The sequence below is a fragment of the Condylura cristata genome, unplaced genomic scaffold (assembly GCF_000260355.1).
Source record: "Condylura cristata isolate star-nosed mole 26May11 unplaced genomic scaffold, ConCri1.0 scaffold00004, whole genome shotgun sequence".
NCBI classification, from domain to species: Eukaryota; Metazoa; Chordata; class Mammalia; order Eulipotyphla; family Talpidae; genus Condylura; species Condylura cristata.
The window spans coordinates 65,736,203-65,756,114 of record NW_004567105.1 but is presented as its reverse complement, the minus strand read 5'-3'; the positions used below and the strand labels follow the sequence as shown (position 1 = coordinate 65,756,114).

At 36.9% G+C, this 19,912-nt stretch overlaps 1 protein-coding gene across 1 annotated transcript in view; it reads right to left on the bottom strand.

Moving 5' to 3' along the window:
* Positions 1-19,912, bottom strand: part of ULK4 (unc-51 like kinase 4) — a 350,684-nt gene that overhangs the window by 267,432 nt on the left and 63,340 nt on the right. Inside the window, exons 20-21 of the mRNA XM_012735176.1 lie at positions 11,080-11,241; positions 8,902-9,084 (exon numbers count right to left, since the gene is read on the bottom strand). Coding sequence (XP_012590630.1) covers positions 8,902-9,084; positions 11,080-11,241 — 345 coding nt within the window. The remainder of the gene's footprint in view (positions 1-8,901; positions 9,085-11,079; positions 11,242-19,912) is intronic.

Genomic DNA, 19,912 nt, shown 5'->3' with positions numbered 1-19,912 from the left:
AAACTGCTGGGAATCTGTCTAAAATATACAAAGCTTTCATGACAAAGTTGATAGCTTTGTCAAAATTAAGCAAAAAACATCCCTCTAGTACAAATCATATCAACAAAGTTAAATGAATTTTTTAAAATGAGGTAGAGAAGTTGAAAATTGTCCCCAACAAATCTCACGAAGTAAAACTGATCTGCTTCAATCAACTGTCGCAGGTGAAAATCAGTGAGTATAGCCTGGCCATCAAGTGATAACAGCCTCCAGGAAAACAATGAGAAATCCCAGGGCTTGTTGCCCTGACAAAAATTTTCTATTTAATATTAATGGAAATGAAAAGTGCACTGATTGTATCTAAAAGTGGTTTTGGATGACACTTTCCTTAAAGAAGATTAGCCATGCATCTACGTAAAAAGTCTCTTATGCAACACATTTATTAAGGTAGACAGATGCAATACAAACGTATAAGCCAATGAACATGCATAAATTACCATATTTTAAATGCTATATTAGCAACCATTGAATCAGCCTGTCTACTGACTTTGTAGGAAAAAAACAATCCAGGTAGATTGAGCATTCAAATTTTTCAAAATTTTACATGTGAAATTTAATATAGTTCTTCCACAGTAGTTCCAAATGAATATCTAATACCATCACAACCACCACTCCTACAAATAATAAAACCTCACAGAGAAAACTACTGAAACTGGAGCCCTCTCTGGTGGTGCAGGGGTTAAAGTCTCAGCACTATCAAGCTACCACCAGTCACCACAACATGAGTTGGATCCCCAGCCAGGGAGCTAAACCACATGGTGCAGCAGACCTCTCCTGTCTCTTCTGTTGTCCCCTCAGCAGTGTGTTTCGGTAGATCTGTCTGTTCTGCTCCCCAGTCTGTCTCTGGTGAGTCCTCTCACTCCGCACACCTCTGACCTATACCCTAGTTCTTGTATGCATAAATAAATAAATCTTTAAAAATGAAAAATAAATATAACTACTGAAACTTCCCCTAGATTATCAAAATATTCATGGGTGAGGAAAAGGAAAACATAAATTTAATTTGAGTGCTATAATGTGATTAATTTCAAGGATATGGAAAATAGATTTTTAAAATCTAAACTTCACAACTTTTAGTATTTAAAAAAAATTGTGTTTTTTTTTAAGAAACAATGTATCACAGACATGTTGAAGTTGTCACCTTCCTCAATTTCTTAGAGGCAAGCACACTCTGACTCCAGCCGTCATGACATAATTATGTGCCCATTAAAAAAAAAAAAAAACAGCTTCACTTCTGAAGAGCAAAAGAGACAATAACCAAAACAAAGGGACACTACTGATGGGGAGGAAATTTTTGCACACAATTCAATTGATAAGGGGCTGATGACAAAGATCTAGAAAGTGACAACAAAACAAAGTTAACAATCCAGTAAAAAAAAAAAACTTGTCCAACCACTATGGAAAGCTGTGTGGAGGTCCCTCAAACTACTAAAAATGAAAAATGAAGCGTCCATATGATCCAGAATTCTACTCCTAGGCATCTACCAAAAGAAAATAAAAATATTAATTCAAAGGGATACTTGCACACCTATGTTTACTGCAGTGGTTTTTATGATAGGTAAGCTATGAAAAGAACCCAAAGCAGATGAATGGATCAAGAAAATGTGGAATATACACAATGGAGTGTTATGCAGAAATCAATAAGATAAACTCATGCCATTCGTAGCAACATGGATCAAGGAAGCAGGGACTGTGCTCAGTGAAACAAGTCAGAAGAAATATTGGATGATTTTACTATAGGAGGAATACAGGACAACCAAATAAGGGGCCAAAAAAAGAAAAATGATAGCACTAAAAAGCACAACAAAACAAAACAAAAATAAACAGACAACTATAAATCAGAGACATTCCACAGGGGAAGAAGAGGTTTCAGCAGAAGGAAAGAACACAAAGGACTATGGTGATGGCGCATGGGTAAACGGTGATGGTGACTGCACCTGAAAGGAGAAAACATACACTGTACAAAAAGACAAATGTTGTGAAATATATATAAAATTTTAAAAATTAAATTTAAAAATAGCTTCACATATTTTGAATTTCATGTATATATTATCTTCCTATCTATATCCCTTTGCAGTTTGCCTTTGTCATTCAAAATTTTATTTGTTAATACTTCCTAGTCCATTTCATTTGTTTTTACTTTTTACTATGTAATATTCCAACATATGAATATATTTCAATTAAATTGCTTAACCTCTTGTTAGTTGATACCTATGATATTGCAAAAATGCTGACACTTTTTACATGTTCCAGTGCACAGGATTACCGGATAGACATGTTTATTGCTATGCTATGTGCATCTTCAACTTGACTAGAGATTATGAAATTGTATCATGTAATTATACAATTCTCCCTATGAGTTTCCAATGGACCATATCTTTGCCAATAATTCTTACTATCAGACTTACATTTTAGCCAATCTTAAGTATATGAAACAAGAACTTATTTTAACTTTAATTTTATTTATTAGCATTGTTTGAGCATCTTTTCCCTGAGAATATTCACCATTCTGGTTTCTCTCCCTAAGACTTTACTTTTCACATCCATTTTTTACTTCGTTCCCTTCTTATTTATAGGCCATTTTTCATATGCTGGACACTTTAATCTTTAAGAAAATCTTTAATCTTTAAGAAAATTTTTCCTCCAATAATATCACAAAAATGGTACCCTAAATATCTCTTCATTTTTTTTCATATTTAATCTATAATTTAGAAAGATCTGACATATGAATATCTCATAAAAGAAGGAAGAGACTACTACAGTACTCATCAGAGGTCTTCACAAGAGTCAGCTAGCTGGAAAGACAAACACAGATCACATTTTCTACCCATTGGCTCAGGAGCCAGAGCAGGCCAGTAAGGCAGCTTCAGGTTTCCTCTCTCAGACCCTTTCAGCAGCCCAGCACACAGAAGACTCAGTGACAGGAGGAGGGGAGGAAGGGAGACACGCTGATGTAGAAGCAGCATCTCCCCCAGGAGCAACATTTCCTGTAACAATCCACAGACACAGTTTCCAGAGACACAGGAGTCACTGCACTCAGGGCAGCCCAAGGTGCCTCCCACCAAGTATTTAATATCCTCCCAGCCCAGACACTATCTGCCAGTCAGGGATCATTTTATCACAAACAGTGCTGCTGGCTAACAAAAATGACAGGTTGGTCTTATCTAGAGATATACACAGAAATATTCTCACACAGAGGAGGAAAGGGTTTTCTTAACTCTTTACCTATAAAGAAAATATAGGTATATAAGTAGAAAATAAGAGACAGGAGGGTGGGAGACAGGTAGACAGAATGAGAATAATCAGTGTAAATAACTTATCCATAAAATAAGTAATAGGAAATATTTCTACAGATAAGTCTAGAGAGATAAAGAAGTACATGTGGGTATAGGTATAAAGGGACAGAGGTAGATAAATGGAGGAACACACAATGGCTCACATATGACTTTTTAAACACAAAATTTAAAAAGGTGTTTTTATAAAACTATTTGCACTCAGTGGGTAAAGAATGGAAAAGGGTAGAGGGATAGAGATGGAATCTGGACTTTCCTGAACTGATTCTTTGACTTTGGAAACATGTAGACATTTTACATCATTATAAAACAAACCAAAATTTTAAAGAGCAATCTCCCCCCAAAAGAAAAGAACACCAAAATATGTCAAGTGCGTAGCTGAAATAAAAGGACTATTTGAAGGAAACTTGCAAAATATTTAAATGCACAGCTCTAGCTGGAAATACCTTAAATACTAAAGCAATTATGAAAAATCATATATGGATTTCAAAAACCATTGCTATTAAATAGTAAATACTACTGTTATTCTGAAGGAGCAATATGAGTACTCAAAAGTGCAGTATCTGTCAAGGAGATGCATGAAAATATTGCCATCTGCCAGACACATGAAAGTATCCTGGGGGTGGGAGGCTATGGATTATAGTGGAGGACTATGAGCTTTTTGGTGGTGAGAGAGCTACGGTGACTACACAGGCGAAGCCACTGGAGAGGCTGAGGGGATTAAAAGCAAGTGGCAAGGGGTCCAATGGTACAGGATAAAAGAAGACAGGTGCTCTGGGATGGGTGGGGTGTGATGATACACTTCTGAGGTAGGGTGATCCTATTCCCCTGAATCATGTGCAGTGATATAAATAATGTTTCTGTAAATAAATAGACCAGATTCTAGGGAAAAAATAGTTTATAACTTAAAAAAAAAAAAAGGATGTCAGATACACTTCAGTAACATCTTTGAAGATACAGCACCCAACGCAACGATAGTGAAAGAAAGGATAGGTAGATGGGACTACATCAAGTTAAAGAGCTTCTATACAGCAAAAGAGACGTGACAAAAAAACAAATAGACATCCCACTGACTGGGAAAAAATATTTCTCACACAAAAATAGCTATAAGGATTGATCACAAAGATATACAAAGAACTGATGAAGTACAACAAAAATAAATAACTCCATCAAAAAATTGGCAGAAGAGCTAAAAAGACACTTCTCCAAAGAGGAAATGCAGATGGCAAACAAGCATATGAAAAAATGTTCAACATCACTCGTAATAAGGGGAGATGCAAATTAAAACCACAATGAGATACCACCTCACCCCAGTGAGAATGGCACATCTTCAAACAACTAGCAACAACAAATGTTGGCGGGATGTGGAGAAAAAGGAACTCTCCTGCACTGCTGGTGGGAATGCAAACTAGTACAACCACTATGGAAAACTGTTTGGAGGTTCCTCAAACTGCTAAACATGGAGCTTCCCTACGACCCAGCAATCCCACTCCTAGGTATCTACCCAACAGACACAAAAACACTGATTGAAAAAGATACCTGCACCCCCATGTTTATTGTTGCTTTATTTACAATTGGAAAGACATAGAACCAGCCCAAATGCCCAAAAGTAGATGACTGGATTAAAAAGATGTGGTACATGGCCCTCCCTGGTGGCGCAGCGGGCTGAAGCACAGCACTGAGAAGCTAAAGCCACTTCCGCATGAGTTCGATTCCCGCCTGCCCTGGAGGTGACCACATGGTGCGGCAGACCTCTCCTGACCTGCCCGCTGCTCCCCTCAGCAGTGTACTTCGTAAATCTGCCTGTTCTGCTCCCCACTCTGTCTCTGGTGAAGCCTCTCACCGCCCCTGAGCCTCTGGCCTGTACCTCAGTTCTGTATGTACAAATAAATAAATCTTTAAAAAAAAAAAAAAAGATGTGGTACATATGCACAATGGAATATTACTCAGCAACCAAAAAAAAATAAACACATGCCTTTTGCAGCAACATGGATGGAGCTGGAAAAGATCATAGTGAAATAAGCCAGAAAGAAAAGGAAAAATAGCATATGGTTTCACTCATAGCAGGACTATAACAGGTCAGGCGAGAAAATAATGATAATGATGAACAACTATATACCAGAGACATTTTACAGGGGTGGAATGGGGAATGGGATCAAATATAGTGGGGGGAGGGAAACACACTGGACTATGGTGATGGTGATTTGGTGATGGGAAGCCCACAGGGATTACAACTGAGATGGTAAAAGGCACAAAATGATGTAAAAATAAACTATTCTATTTTAAAAAAGTCAGAGAATATACATATTTAAAGACAATTACAAGACAAATCAACCTGAAAGAGACATATAGACAAGATTTGATGCTGATTCAAACACATGACTAGAAAATATTTATGAGTCAGTCAAGGAAATGTGAACACTGAATATGTGGCTAAAATAAGAACTTATTATTTGATTATTTGATGTCTAACAGTCTTATGAATTGATTTTCTAAAAGTCCTTATGATATGAAATAATTACAAATAATATGATGCCTAGGATTTGCTTCAACATAATTCAGAGGAGCCCACAGGGATTACAAATGAGATGGAAAATAATTCAGAGGGAAGAGTAGTATATAAAACTGGCATACAAGTAAAACAGTAGCATAAATGAGAGCAGATCAGCCATATACTGAACTCTGATGATGACAAATATCTGAGGAGTAATATATTATTCTCTCAGTATTTTTTTAGATTTGAAACTTTTTATTAAACACATACACACAGAGAGACACCCTCTGATAACCAAGGATACAGCTCTATTACTCTCACAGTAGCCTCTGATTTTCACTCCATCTTCATTGTTAGCTTCTAGGTATTTTATGAATTTCTTACAAATTTGTCTTTGCAAGGACTACACAGTATTTCTAAGATTTTAGAGACCAAGAGTATAGGCTATCTTAGTCATACTGGTAGAAATAGACACCTTTTCATATTCTGTTCCTGCTCTATTCAGGCTTTCTAAATTCTTCTACTAGACATGCTAATGTCTCAAGACACGGCAGATTTTGTAACTGGCATGATTTCTGAGCCAAAGTAAGAAAGCAGCAACTTTTAACAGCCTAGAAATAATTTACTATGGTTCTCAGAATTTAAAAAGATAAAGATTGAAAAGAAGGAAAAGATATAATTTACCATGTGACTTCAGGCATCTTGACTCACCATACGAAAGCAAATATAAATCAAAACAGAGAGAGAAAAGCCTCTCACTTACAGACATTTAAGCATCTGAATTATGAAAGAGGTATCAATTCTCCATAATAATGATACAGGAATACAATATAAAGAACCATCTACCAATAGCTCATAAATCATGCTGGTAAAGGTTTGGGGGGTAAGAATAATGGTTTGAGACTTCTTGTTTCTCCCAACTTCTTAACTAGTAGGACATGCAGAACACATGATTTGTAATTGGGGCGTCTCCTGTTGCCAAGACGTGATTCCTCTCTTTTTACACCGAAGAATAAGGCACTGACTCTTGCTTTGGATAAAGGAATCTCCTGCCATTTAGCACATCTCTGGGCAAGCAGACCCTTTAGAGATGACAACAAAATAAGTAAGGTACCGCTCATACAAATAGCCATTGTGTAATGATCCTATAAGAACCCTGACCCCCCAAGAACCTAATGCAGATGAGAGTGTGACCTGAAAAGTCCTCCAATACATCAATATCCACTCAAGAACATCAGCATGTTCAGAAGAGAATAATATTACCAGACTATCTATGTTTCATCTATGTTAAGATGAAAATCTGGCTACAGGTACATATTTCAAATGGACAATCAGAGATACTGTTTGCTAACTCTAAATAACTATGAAGTATACTGAATGGTACTATTTAGTATCATCCTCTAAGTTTATATAGCACCCTCCTTTCTGCCTCTGTCAGAGTGTTAAAAACCCAAAATGTTTAGTAGGTAAAGCTTTTCAGTTTCACAAGATGACAAAGTTCTGAGGTCTGTTTCAGACAATGTAAACGTACTTATTACTACAACTATACACTTTAAAAATGGTTAAGATAGTAAGTTTTAAATTGTTTTTTACAATAAAAAATGTTTAAACATGAATACTAATCAGAATCAAAAACTTATCCTTTGACACATGTAATTGTTCAATCATATGTTTCTTTAAGATACATGAAGTACTACACATTATAAAACAATTACAAAATCATATTAATTAATAGATCTTATTTTACTATTTCATGAAATGTCATGTTTGAAACTAAATCAATACATGCCTGGTGCTAGGGTTAAAAAAAAAAACTGTTAAAACCCTCAGCCTCTATCACAACTTACACAGTAAAACTACTCAAGTGGTACTTTTGCCAATATGATGATATCAAATTTAATGACATGAAAAATTTAACAGGAAAAATTAGATACAGAGACTGGTGGAAAAAATAATTTGTCTGAGGTTCAAATTTAGCAGACTCTAAAGCTATTTAGAGTGAAGACAAGACATGGTTTAATATTTTGATTCTCACAGATTAGGTTTACTAGGCAAACCTGAGAATTGTTCTATTAGTTACTGAAATTTTAACTTTATAAAAACTAAAATTTAACACATTGCATTTAGTGTAGATCCAAAGCAAATGCTACATTTAAGCGAGTCCACTGTATATCTTCAACTGTGTTACCTTCACCAAGTTCTACAGAGCTCCAATTTGAAAGGTTCCTCTTGAGAAAAGGACAATTGGTCCAGTCAAATTTTATAATGCTGGACACTAATGAAGATTCATAACACTCATGAATATAGGAAAAACCGAAAGATTGAACAAATAAAATAGTAGCTTTCCCTCACTTCCTCACTACTTTCCAAACATACATTTCCATAATCACTTTTTTTTAACCCGTTAATACGTCACCAAACACTAACATTCTAGGTTAGTGCTTCTCAAACCATAAAGTTCGCACAAATTCTATGCAACTCATAAAAAGGCAGCTTCTGAATCAGGAGGTCTGGAGGCGGGCCTGAGACTCTGCATTTCCAACACTGGCCCAGGTGATGCCAATGCGCTGGTCAAAAATGATTCTTGATCAGCTAGAGAAAAGTCACTATAGAAACTTTTTCACAACTATGCAGTTTTGTGAGGTCAAGTTAATAGTTATAAAATCTACTGCAGAGAAAATAAAGGAATCTAAAAGGATTAACAGGAGACTAAGTCAAAAACGGAAGAAAGGGGGCTCAGCTCTAAAAGTTATTTGTATTGGTAAATTATTTAGGCAACAATAAGAATAAAAATGAGTGGCAGGAAACTGAGAACATAAGGGACTCTCCCTAAGGCAGGTAAAGGATACAGAAAAAGGAGGTCTAAGAAATACTAGGGAGTAGGAAGAACTCATAAATTATCTAACCCCATTACTGAAACAGGGTAAGCAGACAGAGCCTTTTGCTGGATTTCTATTTTAATCACTAACACACACTTAGAAAACCTTCAGATGAATGGCGTGAGTACAGCAGTCCAACAAAGTTCAAAAAGAGGAGAAAATAGCTTTCACAATAGAGTAACAGGTGAAATCTGACCTTTTCTTGGATTAGTCTCTGGAGATGAACCCCACAGGACAGCATCGCACTGAACAAGGTCAGCATGTACTGCTGAACTTTGCAGATGGCGGAGGCCAGGGAGTTTATCACCGAGTTCAGTCCCACCTTCTCAATGACATTCTGGAAGGCAGTAGGAGAATGGCGAGTGATTCTACACAAGGCCTGCAGGGAGAGAAGAACCACCCATCAGACCACAGTATGTGCATCAGACCGGACCAGAGATAACGCAGGCTCTGTATACTAAGGCTGGAAAGGCGCTTACCTGTTCCTTCATTACTTACTGTGGCCTAAGGTAGCTGGAAGTTCCACCACATTTAAAAATAAAACAATAGTCTAGCTGTAAGTAAAAACTAAATGTGTTTTAAAATACTAGACTCTTCACAGTAATTATTCCTACACCTATATATAGTAACTTCCCTTTAAGTAGTTAAAAAAAAGACCATTACGCATCTTCTTTCTGTAAACAATGTAGGAAATTATTTCAATGTCACTTATCATGAGGGAAATGCAAGTCAAAACCACAGTGAGTTACCACCTCACACCTCTAAGAATGACCCAAGTCAAAGACAACAAATATTGCTGAGGATGTGGAGAAAAAAAGAGGCCTTGGACAATGTTGGTGGGCAGGTAGACTGATCTAGTACCTGTGGAAAACAGTATGGCATTTCTCTGAATACTAAACACAGAGCTAGTGTTTGAATCAGCAATCCCACTCCTAGCTGTCTACCCAAAGAATACAAAATCACTAATTCAAAGGAACACATGCACTCCTATGTTCTTTGCAGCACTATTTACAATAACCAAGCTATGAAAAACTGTAAATGCCCATCAACAGAGCAGTAGATTAGATGATGTTGTGTGTGCATACACTCACACACGTGCACGCACGTGGTAGACTACTACTCAGCTATAAAAAAAATTTCACTTCTCCCCATTTCAGACAACATGAATGAAACTGAAGGGTATCATGCTAAGTGAAATAAATAAGAAAGTGAGGGACACATATCAAATGGTCAACAGACACATGAAAACCAGATGGTTTCGCTCACGTGTGGAATATAGAGAAACAAAACAAACAAAAAACTAAGCCAAATAAACCCTAGAAATACTGCAGAATGGAGGCTACTAGATGGGAGGGAGAGTGCACAAAAAGCACCCAGACCTGGATTCCTAAATACCAAGGGCTCTTGGGAAAATAATTAATTCCAGGGCTGACACCGAGAAAGTAAAAAATTAGCATAGAATTTGGTGTGATGCCAGAAAGTAAAGAAGTATAGAAATAATGATAGAAATGGGTCAATGGGACACAGAAGCCAGTCTGAAGGGATCCTGTGGCAAAATCTAGGACTATTTGAGCATTCAAACAATTGGTAATATCTATTTTATTCAGTGAATAAAATAGGCAAGTTGGGGTAATTCCCAGATGTCTTCATTTTCCTTTATGAAGATTAGGGGAAAATCATTTCCTGAGGATGCGGGAAGAAAATGGGACACGAGGGGCTTAAACAAAGAGGGTGAGCTATGAGGCTGCACACAGGGCTAAGTGCAAGCATGAGCAGACTAGAGAAACACAGCAAGATGCCACCGCACATTGAAAGTCCAAATGAGAGTGATAATTGAAAAGAGTATTTAAATAATTCTTATAAGAAGGGGTTGTATTTGTTCGACAGAGTATTAAATTGATACAGCCATGTTAACACACCTTCATACATAGTTATCCTTTATACCAAATCATTAAAAGCATGTGAGCAAAGTGGTAGAGAGCCAATCAAACTACAAAACCATAAATCCTGAACATTGAAATAAATTCATTTGAACCACATGATAAACCCATTCACACTAAAAGCTGACTGAGGGAGCAAACAAAGAAAGAGAGGGCACGCTAAAAATATACCCAACCAAATCTGGCTTCCCATCCAGTATTCCATGCGAAGGAGCTGCAAGGCCCTACTGGAATTTCCTCACCATCCTAAGGTTTTCCAGTCCCACTTTTAAAAACTCTACTTTAGGATAAAATCAAGTTATTGTTATCACCAACTATTGCTCTGAGATTTGTTTCCAACCTATCCAATTAAGTTTATTGTATTTTTGGCACATATCTTAAAACTTGGTGTTTAAATATACCCAAGTAGATCCACAAAAAGTACCCCATCTTACCGATATTGCTGTTATCCTAAGGGAATCAACAGTGGAATGTTTGAAGAGGTACCATAAAACAGGTCCAATTTCTCCTGTAATAAAGCCCTGGGCCTGCTGAGAAGAGGTTGTGCAGACATTTTCAATAATTTTTGCTGCCATATGATTCACCACACGTTCTTCCTAGGGAATGAGAACAAGCACAGAGCAAGGAGAAGCTTAAAAGTTGACTCTTTAGTCTGAGAAAATGTCATTTCTTCAAAACTATTGCAAAGAAACACCTGATACCAAGAAGGTATCATATACCCCTGCAAGTATTAGGAATTTGCATACTGAACAATTAGTGAACTTGAAGCAATAGCAATTAGCAATAAAAACTATCTAACATAAGGAGGTGTGAACATTCTTTTAGATTATTATGAAACTATTATTAAAGTCAATTGTTGACCTCTAAACCTAGCATGATTACTGACATAGTTTAATAGAAATAAACAGGCCAAAATAATCTGGAAAACACACAATCTAAGCTTAACATAAAAATTGAAAGAGAATTTTAAAATTATAATAAATTACAAGCAGAACTATCCTCAGAAATCACACAACGCTGGCAATAATTAGGGTAACAATCATTCAAAGACCACCTAAATCTGGGTGGGGCATTTAAGAAAAACTGACTCAGTGGTATAGTCAAATCACCCTGGACTACAGGCTCTTCTGGGCTACCCAAACTATGCTAAGAACCCTCAAAAAGATTCCAACTATTTCCAGGAAACTTAAAGTACCTGCAATTTAATCTGTTCTTCCAAAAAATTGCACAAAAGTGCTGAAAAGACAAAATAGCTCCAGTACCCAACAATGTAATATTACAATGTCTACCATGCAAAGAATCAAGAAAATAGGACCCATAAGAAAATCTCAATCAACAGAAATGTCACAGATAACAGAATTAGTAGGAAAATATTTTGAAATGGCTATCATAAATCTATACACTAAGGAAAAGGAGAAGCAGGATAAAGGAAATAAAAGATTCAAAAAAACCCTCAAAACTCTAATGATAAATAATACAACGTCTTAAATTAGTAATTCATTGGACAGATTAACAGGATAGACTGCAAGCTAAATGACTAGTGAATGAATGTAGAGACAAAATAATTAGCAATTAAAAAAAACTAAATATAAACACAAAAGACTGAAAGAAAAGGAAAAAGAGTATTTGTGAGATAAACAACTACATTAAATGAAAATCCCCATGGAGGGATTCCAGGAGGAAGGATGTTACTATATAAGAAATTCTTGAGACATATTTAAGAAATATTTACTGTTAAGTTTCAAATTCATAAAAACTAGTAACTCTAGATTTAGGAAACTCAATGAACCCAATCAGAAGAAACAAAGCAAAATCACACCAAGGGACATCATAATCAAAGCACTAAAATCCAATGGTAAGGAAAAAACCTTAAAGGAAGCTAAAGTTATGAAAAGGGTAGCAAAAGACTGACAGACTTCTCAGCAGAAATAATGCAAACAAGAAGACAGTGGACAATATCTTTAAAAGACATTACTTTTCAACTTAAAAATCTAAACCTGGGCCCTCCCTGGTGGCGCAGCGGCTTACAGCACAGCACCATGAAGCTAAAGCCACTTCAGCATGAGTTCGAACCCCGCCCACCCGGAGGTGATCTACATGGCATGACAAGGCAAACCTTTCCTGACCTGCCTGCTGCTCCCCTCAGCAGTGTATTTCCTCGATCTGCCTGTTCTGCTCCCCATTCTATCTCTGCTGAATCCTCTCACCTGGCCTGTACCCCAGTTCTGTATGCATAAATAAAGAAATCTAAAACAAAGAAGCTAAAACCACTTCAGCATGAGTTCAATCCCTGCCCCCGAGGTGACCCACATGGCACGGCAGACCTCTCCTGACCTGCCCACTGCTCCCCTCAACAGTGTTCTTCAGTTCTGCCTGTTCTGCTCCCCACTCTGTCTCTGGTGGGTCCTATTACCCTCCGCACCTCTGGCCTGTACCCCAGTTTTGTATGCATAAATAAATTTTTTTTAAAAATCTATACTGAACAAGAAAAAAAAATACCTTTCAAAAACAAAAATGAAGTTTGGGTGAAACAGAGAGATGAAATTTCAGCTCTAAGATGAGTAGGTTGGAGGATACAATGTAATGTATTATGATCATAGTTGATATGCCACATTCTATAATTAGAATTTGCTAAGAAAGTAGAACTTAAGATTGTTTAAATCAAGCAAGGAAATAAGAGTCTAGAGGAGAGTAATGGATGTTTCTGGTATGAGATTCTTATATAATACATATGAACTTCTATAATATTATAAAAAAAATTCTGGTGTAAGGTTATTATATACTACATATGACTCTATAACATTGTTTGAAGGTTAATTGTGATAAGTTAGTTTTCTTTCATGTATAGTAAGCCAATAAAATAGATAAAATGGAATTCTTAAAGTCAATTGACTGGGGGAAGACATTTGTATACCATACATCCAACATGGGATTAATAACCAAACTATCAATATATAAAGAACTCATAAATTCAACAAAACAATCAATCAAAACATGGACATAAGATCTGAAAGGCACTTCTCCAGAGAAAATATCAGATAGTCAATAGGTACATAAAAGTATCTTTACCATCATTTATCACAAGGAAAATGCAAATCAAAACCACAATGAGGTATCTCTTCACATCTGTGAGAATAACCTTATCAAGAAGATTGGAAAAGTGTTGGCAAAGATATGGAGAAAATGGAACTCTTGGAAACTGTTGGTGAAATGTAAAGTGATGCAACCTCTATGGAGATTCCAATAAAATTAAAAGCAGAAATGCCATATCAGCCAGCAATTCCACTCCTAGGTATTTACCTAAGATATGAAAACAGTTAATTTGCAAAGATTTATGCACCCCCAAATTTATAATGGCATTATTCACAATTGCCAAGATAGGCAAACATCCTAACTATGCACTGAAAGATGACAGGATAAAGAAATTGTAGTGTATATATACTCAAAGGGATAGTACTTGACTGTTTAAAGAAAGGAAAAGGTGAAATCTTGCCTTTTGCAACATGGATGGACCTTGAGATGATTATGCTAAGTGAAGTAAGTCAGAAAGTTAAAGCAACTAGTAGAGGTTAAATTCATGTGGATATAAATAAAATGAAGGAACTAACAAAACACAACAAAGATAACCGTCAGACTGAGAAAAATGTCGATTACCAGTGAGGAAGGCAAAGGTGGTGGAGTAAAAGGGTAGAGGGTATTAATTTGATAGTCTGAATGTCACTGGAACTTTGTGGTGGGTGCAGTATAGTATATACACATATTAAGTTATGAAGCTATACTCCGAAAACTGATACAGTATTATAGACCAATGGCAAATGATTATTTCAAAGTCAACGAATCCAAAATATAGGATATGAGAAAAAGGAAAGATAACTAGAACAAAAATTACAAGATGATGAATTTAAATCCAACCATCTCAATAATCACACTAAATATAAATGCCTAAACACACTAATTAAAAGACAGAGATCCTCACTTAGATTTTTTTTTTTTAATTTATTTATTCATACAGAACTGGGGTACAGGCCAGAGGTGCAAGGGTGGTGACAGGCTTCACCAGAGACAAAGTGGGGAGCAGAACAAGCAGATCTACAAAGTACACTGCTGAGGGGAGCAGCAGGTGGGTCAGGAGAGGTCTGCCACGCCATGTGGTCACCTCCAGGACTGGGGATCGAAATCAAACCGAAGCAGCTGCCACCAGCTTGCAGTGCTGTATCCTAACCCATTGTGCCACCAGGGAGGGCCCTCAGCTTAGATTTTTAAAAGCAAGTTCCATGTTTTGACTATCTACAAAGGGGGGGGAAAAAACTTTATATATAAATACACATATAAGTCAAAATCTCAACGTTATCTTTCTATTCTTAACATATAGTGTGGATTGTAAGGTTGCTAAGAATGAGATTTAAGAGGTAATTGAACTTCAAACTGACATACTTATCAGAAAGACTATTGGGGAGAATGCTACCATCCCAGCCTGATGGTTCCTTCCAGGTGCTTGAATAAATTAATGAAACACATTTAACCTCTCTTTCTTCCTTTATTCACTCTACCCAGGAGGAAATGGAATGCTTCACATAGCTGACCAATATGAGAAAAATAAACTCAGTATGAACTCAATAGCTCCCTCTTTTTCCTTGTGCCCAGACTCACTCACATAGGATTATTTTCTCATCTAGCCCTCTTGGATAGGTGTCCATCTGCAAAGTGCTTCTCAGATTCTCTATGTGGAGTTCAATGTAAGGAAGTATTTGTCTACAGATAAAAGCTATACCCTCCACCCTAGCCCTCAATAGAGATACATATAATATTTTTATCCCAAATGCCTAGCTCTATTTCCCATTAGGTTCTAAAACTTTTCCCCAAAGTGAGGAGAGGTACTATTTATGGGGGGCCTTCTCAAATGCCTTAACGTGTGCCTCATATCACAACTGTCAGTTAATTCCCAGAGGACTCATTCCTAGTACTAGAAAACCACAACTATGTTAGCACCTACACTGGAAAGGGGCTATGTGTCATCTCAGTGCTCTATAAACTCAGTGAGGCTGTCAGGCCAATTCAACTTGCTACTACCTAAAATGAGCTATCAAGGTCCCTCTGGGGTCCACTGTGGAACACCAGACAAGCAGTAAGATTGTTGCTACTCTCCGCTTAGTTAACTCATTGGTAGGGATAACTGTATGGAACTAATATCTGTCACTTAAATCAAAGACCTATTTCCTCATGCCATAAGGAAAAAAGTTCTAATCATCAGAAAAAAAAAGAAAATAGCTAGGCCTATTAATGAAAAGCTACTCTATGCTTTAGTATTATTGAATAGATCTAAACTACTATAGGAAGTTTTTTGTTTAAAAAGAGAAAGTTTTACTGCCAATGTAATTTTAATAAATGTTGAGTACTTTACCAAAGAGTACCAAAATTAGCATCTAAAATATTTTCACATAAGCAGGTTCAGTAAAACAATGATCTTCTTCTAAAGGTTTCAAAATACCTTAAGTTTCTTTTGCATATTTCATTGCTTTAACAGTTCACACAATCAAGAACTTATGATTTTCATTTCTTACAATTGTGGGCTACTTGGACAACTCCTCAAAAAAGTAAGTAAAAATGTTGGATATAAAATAATACCAAACTTTTTTTTTTTAAGATTTATTTATGCATACCGAACTGGGGTACAGGCCAGAAGCACAGGGGCGGTGAGAGGATTCACCAGAGACAGAGTGGGGAGCAGAACAGGCAGAACTGAGGAGGTACAACACTGCTGAGGGGAGCAGCGGGCAGGTCAGGAGAGTCGGCCACACCATGTGGGTCACCTCCGGGGCCGGGGATAGAATTCACACTGCAGCGACAGCGGCTAACTCTGCAGTGCTACAGCTTAACCCACTGACCCACTGTGCCACCAGGGAAGGCCATAACAAACTTTCTTAAAAGTCTAAATTAATGTAAAATTCAAATTTTTTAGTCAGGGACTGTGTGGGCAAAACTATAAGAAATGCCCAGATCACATAATATGAGACAAAATAGGCTTTGGGCAAAAAACATTACGAGTGATCTTCAAAGATATAACCTAACAGTAAAAATTACAATAAGCCAAGGAGAAAAGAACCTAAATTATATATATATACATATAATAACTAAGACTCAAAACACATAAAAGCAAAATATGACAAAATGCAATCTTAGCAAAGATAGCAATTCAAACACACATTTTAGGAGCTAATAAAACATACAAGTCAACATAAGATTTTTGTCTGTATCTTTATTGGAAAGATTAAAATTAAACAAAAATTATAGATACATTTTTTTAACTTATTTACTTATGCATACAGAACAGGGGTATGGGCCAGAGATGCAGTGAGAGGATTCACCAGAGTCAGAGTGGGGAGCCGAACAGGCAGATCGACAAAGCACACTGTTGCGGGGAGCAGTGGGTGAGACAGGAGAGGTCTGCTGCGCCATGTGGGTCAGCTCCTGGGCGGGATAGAACTTGCACTAAAGCGGCCACCACCAGTTTCCCACCCATTGTGCCACCAGTGCGGCACCAATTTTTATCAAAAACCTGGCATTTTAACTCACTTCTTTTTTGTGGTAATAAATATCTAAAAATTTCAAAGATGATACATCTAATAGCTAATATTCTAGTACTTTCAGTCCAATCTTTCCTCATTAAATACATGGCAATTTACCACTAAAGAACACCTCTATTTAAAAATGAAAATGAGGGGCCCTCCCTGGTGGCGCAGCGGGTTAAAGCACTGCACTAAGAAGCTTAAGGCAACTCCTCATGAGTTCGATCCCCGCCTGCCTGGGAGGAGATCCACATGGTGGGGCAGACCTCTCCTGACCCTCCCGCTGCTCCCCTCAGCAGTGTACTTCGTCGATCTGCCTGTTCTGCTCCCCACTCTATCCCTGGTGAATCCTCTCACCCTTCGCATCTCTGGCCTGTATCCCAGTTCTGTATGAATAAATAAATAAATCTTAAAAAAAAAAAAATGAAAATGAGGTTTCTTCTAAAAAGTATTTCATTCAATCAAAATCCTCTAATAAGCTATTGTTCAGATTGAATAATAAAGCCAACAATTTATTTTTTGAGCCTCACATTTTCAAATATAACATATGCCAGGTGTCGTGACGTTCAGCACCCATAATTATATACAGGCTATTATGCAAACTATGAAAAACCAGGCAGATGATTAGATACAAATGTATAAATTAAACTTCTCCAAACTTTACAAAATTCTACAGGAGCTGTTTCCAGCTTCTGTGTGCATTGTAAAATAGACTGCTATTTACTCATAAAAAATAAATACCTCCAAGAAAAGCCAACTTTCCAGGTCACCTTCTTCCACACACATATGGCCAGAAAGGTCAATGCCAAATATTCCTGAGGTGGACACAGCAATGATCTCAAGGAGGGAATTGCTCTTTGCTATTATTGTTATGCACATGAAGGTCAAAGCAATGGAAGGGGAAGTTGTCAGACAGAAAAGGGGCTCAAATCAGAAGCACATGGATAATCATCCAGCACATGTATCTTTTTTATAGGAGGACACTACCAGGTGAGTTCCCCAGGGCCTGGCAGAAATCAAAACACTCATGAGTTAGTTTGATCCAAACCCTCTTAACTCCCAGCTCAAGGTCTCTGAAATGCTATCCCCAAGTCTGAACTGTGACTCTGTATCATGGATCCCTTTTCATTTGCAAAACAATGTACCAGGTCTTCCTATTTGTGTGCATATTCTACCACAGGCCTCTCACTCAAAATACCTCACTCTCGCCAACTGAGAATGTATATCTGTATCAAGAATAAAACATCTTTCATCTCTACCGTCACTGTTAAAGTCACAGAAGCCATGTTCATAAAGCAGGCTGCCCTGTTTGAGAAACAATGTCATGATTCCTTATGTAACTATAAAAAAAGACAACCTACTGAAAACTACTTTAAGAAACTCATCCACTGCCTCAGTTAAAAACTACTACTCCTCTCACTAGGGGTACCACAAAACATGCTTCAGGACAAGTTGCCTGTGGCCAAATAACTTTGAAAATGTGGCATACAATACTCCCTGCAGTAGAAATATAACTAGCAGACCTGAAAAGCACCAAACCAAATAAACAAACTGCTAAATACATTTAGCCCAAGGTATCTCAGTGTTTTTTTACAAGAAAAACCTTAGTCATAGAACACATCAATATTTTATGACTAAACTATGCACAATGAATAAAAAAAGACCTTAAAACTAAAACTAATTTCTGAGAAGTCTACGTATAAAATTAAAATTCTATACTACAGTCTTTCCAATGCAGCGGTTAGAGAGATAAGTGGCCAAACCCAGAATCAATGGCCCATGTTCCATAAGATGCATTACTAAGTTTTGATATTGGGGGGTGGGGAAGAATCCAGCCAGTTAGGCAAAAAGAACATCTCAAAATATTTAAGAACAATAGAAATAAATACCAATATACTTAATGGCTCAAATGATAAATCTTACCTATAAAATTTATTTTAGCACATTTTTTAAATAAAGCAAAGAGGAAACACTGAAAGATAATGCAACTTTGTGATTTTAACAAAAGAGGCAGTAATATATCACCAACCTGAATAAGTTTAAACCATTTCATCAACAGCTCTGAGTTAAGGAAAAGTTTAAAACTTCAACTAGGGATAATAAATGCATTAGCTGAAGGTCATCAATAATTCAAAAGAACTTTAGTTGTCATGTTATTCCAGAATTAAAAAAAAAAATTCTCATAGAATTAGTGTTTTCACTGACTATGCCTCCCATTTTCTGCTAGTATCAATTCTCCATAAACTCATTTGTAGATGTATTTTCAGTCAGTGTCCCAGCAGTTAAAAAGTTGATTTTAAAAATAATATGCAATGGAAAGGAATAAAAATAAGAAACTCATGAAAAAGACTATATTGGTAGAGAGAAACACTCCCCAGATTATGATAAAATAAAAAGCTATCCAACAATAATGACTACTAATTCGGATAGCACTATAGGAAACAGGCCAACATTACAAACAGCGCCAGGAAGAGGCCTATGACAAGACAGAGGTGACACTGCAGCACAGTGAGGGAAAATGGACTTTTCATTAAATGATTCCGGGGTAACTGATTATCTCTATTTTTTTAAAAAAGATTTATTTATTTATTCATACAGAACTGGGGGTACAGGCCAGAGATGCGGAGGGTGAGCAGATTCACCAGAGACAGAGTGGGGAGCAGAACAGGCAGATCGACGAAGTACACTGCTGAGGGGAGCA